At 35.9% G+C, this 4807-nt stretch overlaps 1 protein-coding gene across 1 annotated transcript; it reads right to left on the bottom strand.

The window, feature by feature from the left end:
- Nucleotides 1-2448: 2448 nt before the first annotated feature.
- Nucleotides 2449-3754, bottom strand: LOC131167295 (dehydration-responsive element-binding protein 2A-like). The gene is made up of 2 exons (XM_058126046.1): nt 3603-3754; nt 2449-3283 (listed from the first exon to the last, which is right to left on the bottom strand). Exons 1-2 carry the CDS (start codon nt 3632-3634, stop codon nt 2749-2751), a joined length of 567 nt encoding a protein of 188 aa, XP_057982029.1. The 5' UTR covers nt 3635-3754; the 3' UTR covers nt 2449-2748.
- Nucleotides 3755-4807: the final 1053 nt, after the last annotated feature.

Genomic DNA, 4807 nt, shown 5'->3' with positions numbered 1-4807 from the left:
CTGGTTTTGCATTGATGGTTCTGGTTTTTCTGCAGCTATGTTCTCGGTATTCTGGCTGGGTATTTCAGTTTTGTATTTCCTGATTGCAAATCCTAAAATCTTGTTTTTGTTAAGTTAATGATTTAAGTACACTGTTCACTGTACCTTTGTGACCATGTGTTCAGCTCTGTCCTTAGTGAAGTGCTGTGTTCAGATTGAGTTCAGTCCTGCAATGTAATTTGAATGCATTGCAGATTCCCTAAGTATTATCGGGGCTGGTTATTCTTACTTCTTGTTGCTATATCAGGAACACTGAATCTGCATCTTTGCATGGTTCAAAAAACATAAAACAAAGAGAACATGGAAATGATTACAACTTGGTATTATACTCAAAACATTAAAAAAACAAGAGAGTGAAAGGAATCACCTTTGAAAGCGTCACAGAACACAAAACCCATGAGGGAAAAAAAGGCAAAGAGGAACAAGGGAAACTGAATCTTGCATGGGTCTACCAAAAGAAATTTTACAACCACCAAAAGAAATTTTACAACCATCAAAAGTGTAATGACGAAAACTATTACAAGTCATTGCCTCTCGATGCTGTCTTGTAAAGAAAAAAAAAAAACTGATGAAAACTATTATAAGTCATTGCCTCTGGATGCTGTTCAGATGAAAAAAGAAAAAAAAAAAAAACCCCAAATGCAAGCTAAATTCCCCATTTTAAAAACCTATAGAGAATCAGTTCATATATTGGTTAGCCACAATAGAGAACAAATGTGTTATTTTGACTTAAAAGGAATTTGATTATTTTTTTGTTGCAACAGCAGCAACAGCCAAATTCAGAATTGGAGTATTCTACTGCCGTAGAGAAGCATTGTATTCTCTAGTTTAATTTCCTTTCTCCATCTACTAGATGTAAACTACCATATGGAAAAATGATTTTCTAGGGCTTGTTTCTTACAAATGAAGGGGAACCTGCGTAGAATCAGGCAGCAAGGATCCACACAGAAAAGCATGAACCAAATAACTACTACAGCTGCGGCAGCAGCAGCATTTACAACAGTAACGAAGCTCCAGCTATATAGGAAATTTGACCTAGGAACTCGATACAGAAACAAAAAAAAAACCAAGTTGCTTTGTCCAAATTTTGTGTGTGTGTGTGTATGAGAGAGAGAGAGAGAGAGAGAAGGAGAGATCTTTACATACAAAAACAATCCCACAAAACTTCACTGCCAAAATTAATAGCAATGTAGGGTCACAAAAAATTGGAACCAGAATTCAGCACCTGCTAAAACATAAGGAAGGGTAACAAACAACGAGAATGAATTATCCATATTAAAGAAGAGTTTCTTGTCATGAAAAGTATAATAAAAAATAGTAGCATTGTATCAAGCAACCACCCAACATATATATATGTAAAAAACATACATATTTGAAAACTCAAAGGGGTTTTTTTTTGGGGGGAGGGGGGGTGTGGACAACCATACTGAAAAGAACATGGCTGTGGTACTGCAACTCAACCTGCATGGGAAGCTCCCAACAAACGTAAATTTCCATTTGGTTTCATAAGATATAACACTATAAAATGAAAATCAATTTTGAAAAGATCAGATTACATTGTTTCAGTACAATTGAACCATTAAGTTCAGAATGCCAAACCAAGAATGAACTACCAAGCAGATAAACACGTATTTATGTATCTACAATTCAATTCAAGCATTGAAAGTTCAAGACAATGCATTTTCCTGAAAAATAAGGTATAGCCTCCTTGTTTTATGTAGATGATACAAATTACAAGGTAAGACTACTTTTATGAGTGTCGATAACCCGCAGTAAATGCCATGTAAACAAGAAAATATGCCTAAGTCAATTAAATAACATGGTGATAGTAATTTTCAGGTGAAACATATCACATGCAAGCAAAACCCATTAACTCAATAGAAATTAGAAAAGGAGATTCCCTCACCAATTAGTTTATTAGAGAGTTGTAAGAATGATAGTTTCCCAGTTATATCATGCACAATGCCTCGTTCTTTCTAGACGATGGTAAGACTCTTTTTTCCTCCATTTTCCTTAGCTCACTCACTTTAAGATGAATATTGTCGTCTTACACTAACAAAACCCCAAATACATATAACTTATTATAGTTTTCACCTTGCAAGATGCAGCCCCCTTGAATACAAAAAAGAAGTCTTAAGAATTTATCTAAAAAGCACAGAAATAAATAAGAGCCTTTATTGTGTTCCTGCAGATTAATGTTCACAGATAGAGATACTGTAACTCATATTCAGCAAGGCATCTGAGAACTTTAATACAAGTTCAAAAACATATACTAAAAGTGGTTTGCACTATGAAACACATAGAAAACAGAAAACAATTGCATGCTTTGTAAAAGAATATTCAACTTGAAAAACAACTTAAAAAAAAAAACAAGCCAGGGACATAATCCAAGAGACAACAGCAACGAACAAACTAGAACAAACATGTCATTTTGACAAAAAGAATATCATAAATGTACAATTGCTCAAAGCTTCACTTTGCCCGAAAAAGAAAGAATAAAAGAAAGAAATCATTTCAAAAGTCTGGAAAAATTCAAAACAGGATGATCCGAGTCTTGCGTGGATGGTTATGTACTTGCCACTAGGATTATCTGAATGTACATGGAGGGTTGTTTACTTGCTTGTAAACTCAGACTTGACCATAGCTTGAAGATCCGCCAAAAAGCAGACTAGCATTCTATCCACTGTGCATTCCGTCTCTCCAACCAATTTACACAAGATCTGGTAATATCAAATCAACTGTTCCTGGCACATACAACATGTAGTCACAATCTTCTGGCCAGCTTGGTTTTAAGCAATCCAAACTATAATCCATGCAAGATGATGCTGATATGTCTGACGAACAATCACTGCTTGATGTAGGTGCCTCCTTCACTGAAGCGTTATTTGAAAGATTTAGCCGGGCTACAGGACCGTACATGGCCCTTGCAGCCTCGTCATACGCCGTCGCAGCTTCGAGTGGTGTCGGGAATGTACCAAGCCAGAGTCTTGTTCCCCTGTTTGGCGCTCGAATCTCTGCGACCCACTTACCGCATCTCCTCTGCCTTACACCTCTGTAACTAAAATTGGGGTTCTCCGGTCCACCCTTACCCTTCATGCATCCCTTTTTTGATCCTTTAGCGGGAACTCTGCGGACTGGCTTTCCCTCGTCATTAGAAGAATCAAGTTCGTTGTTGTACTCCTTCCACTCTGCAATTTTCTCAGCTACAGAAGATCCATCCCGCCTGGCCCGTGACCTCTTCTTCCTGGAGCAGTTGAAGACACAATTATACCACAATGTTTCGAAGTATTGTTGTTACACACGAACACACGCAAGAAAAAACCCTAGACGATCCGAAACAAAAAGATAGGGGGAAAAAAAACACAACTACAGAAGTAGTTTATCATCCAAAATAAACTAATTACACGTTCGTAGTCAAGTCATCAAGATTAAACTGGAAAGGGACTACAGAAGAAATCAATATTAAACCCTAACCGAAATCAGATTTACAATATGAAATCCAAAATAAACACACAGAGTAGGAAATAGAAACGAATCGAAGGCTTGAAAAGAAATCATACAACCTCTGGGTAATATTCCCCGGAGTCGGCGACATGGAAGACGCGGAAAGTCTGATCACAGTCTGTGCTAGGGTTTCGTTTCGTCTGTTCGCAGCTTCTTCACCGAGTTATGCGTATGTGAGAGGCTTCGTCTGGAGTTCTTGCTCTGCTCCCATGGCCATGCGACAGAGACAAGTGGGATGTTTATAGCTTCTTTCCAGACAAATTTCCGCGCCTGAACATATGTGACGTGGCGCTTCATAGTCCGTAGGATTGGATACGAAGCACTGGAAGCTTCCCCAGCCACACGATCCCCGCTTATCGCCCAAGAATTACCGTTGCGTCTTACTTTTTGACTTTTCAAAAATTTTAAATTTTCAGGCAAGGCTTACTAGGAGAGAGAAAAATAATTTTCTTTTGTTGGGAGAAGACTTAATTTTATTAAATATTTAATTGATAAAAAATAACTCATAAATTTAAAAGGAATAAAATTTCAGAAAAGCTATTTTAATTTTTTTTTAAAAAATATTTTATGGAAATCCACTTTCTTTTAGCCTCTCAAATTTAGGTAATGTTAGAAATTTTGTAAAGTAGATGAATTTAACATATGAAATAATTTGTATTAAAAATATAATAAAAAAATTTAATTATTTGTCACTAGTTATTATTATATTATGAGTCAGTTAAATGTCAAATAATACATTTAATAAGGGTTTTCTTGTAAAATTTCTTCGTTTTGTGAACCTAGGTGGGAAGATTACTGAATCTCGGATCAAAGGGCAATCGGGGGCACGGGGGGAAGTGAATTGAGTTTAATAAAAATTAAGATTCTTGATACAAAATTTAAAGTAAATTAAACAAACAAACAATTCACACAAAAAAAAAAAAACAATTAAATCAAAAAGAAAAGGGAAGAGAGATGCACAAACTCTTTTATAGTGGTTCGGCAATCGGTCCGCATCCACTCTCTCAAGATCAATTGTCTTGAGGTTTCACTAATTTCTCTTGTTTTAATGGAGACCAAAGAAATTAGGACAGCCCCTATTTTCTACGAAGATAAAGCAACAACAATATAATCCATGTTTTTCAAAAATTAAGAAACGAATATAAGAAATCTTACAAACATAAATTCCTCACAAGGAAGATATACAATTAAAACTCACAAAATAAACTCTCAAAGAATAATCAAATGCAACACTCAAGAGTTTTTGGTGTTCTCTTAAAAGTAA

The sequence above is a fragment of the Malania oleifera genome, chromosome 11 (genome assembly GCF_029873635.1).
Source record: "Malania oleifera isolate guangnan ecotype guangnan chromosome 11, ASM2987363v1, whole genome shotgun sequence".
Taxonomy (NCBI): Eukaryota; Viridiplantae; Streptophyta; class Magnoliopsida; order Santalales; family Ximeniaceae; genus Malania; species Malania oleifera.
This window is presented reverse-complemented; position numbering and strand designations above follow the sequence as displayed.

Excerpts from the sequence above, each read along its gene's own strand:
- LOC131167295 (XM_058126046.1), bottom strand. The coding sequence starts at position 3,634 with ATGTCGCCGACTCCGGGGAATATTACCCAGAG. Across the intron at positions 3,284-3,602 it reads CCGGGGAATATTACCCAGAG|GAAGAAGAGGTCACGGGCCA; the intron begins GTTGTATGATTT and ends CAACTGCTCCAG.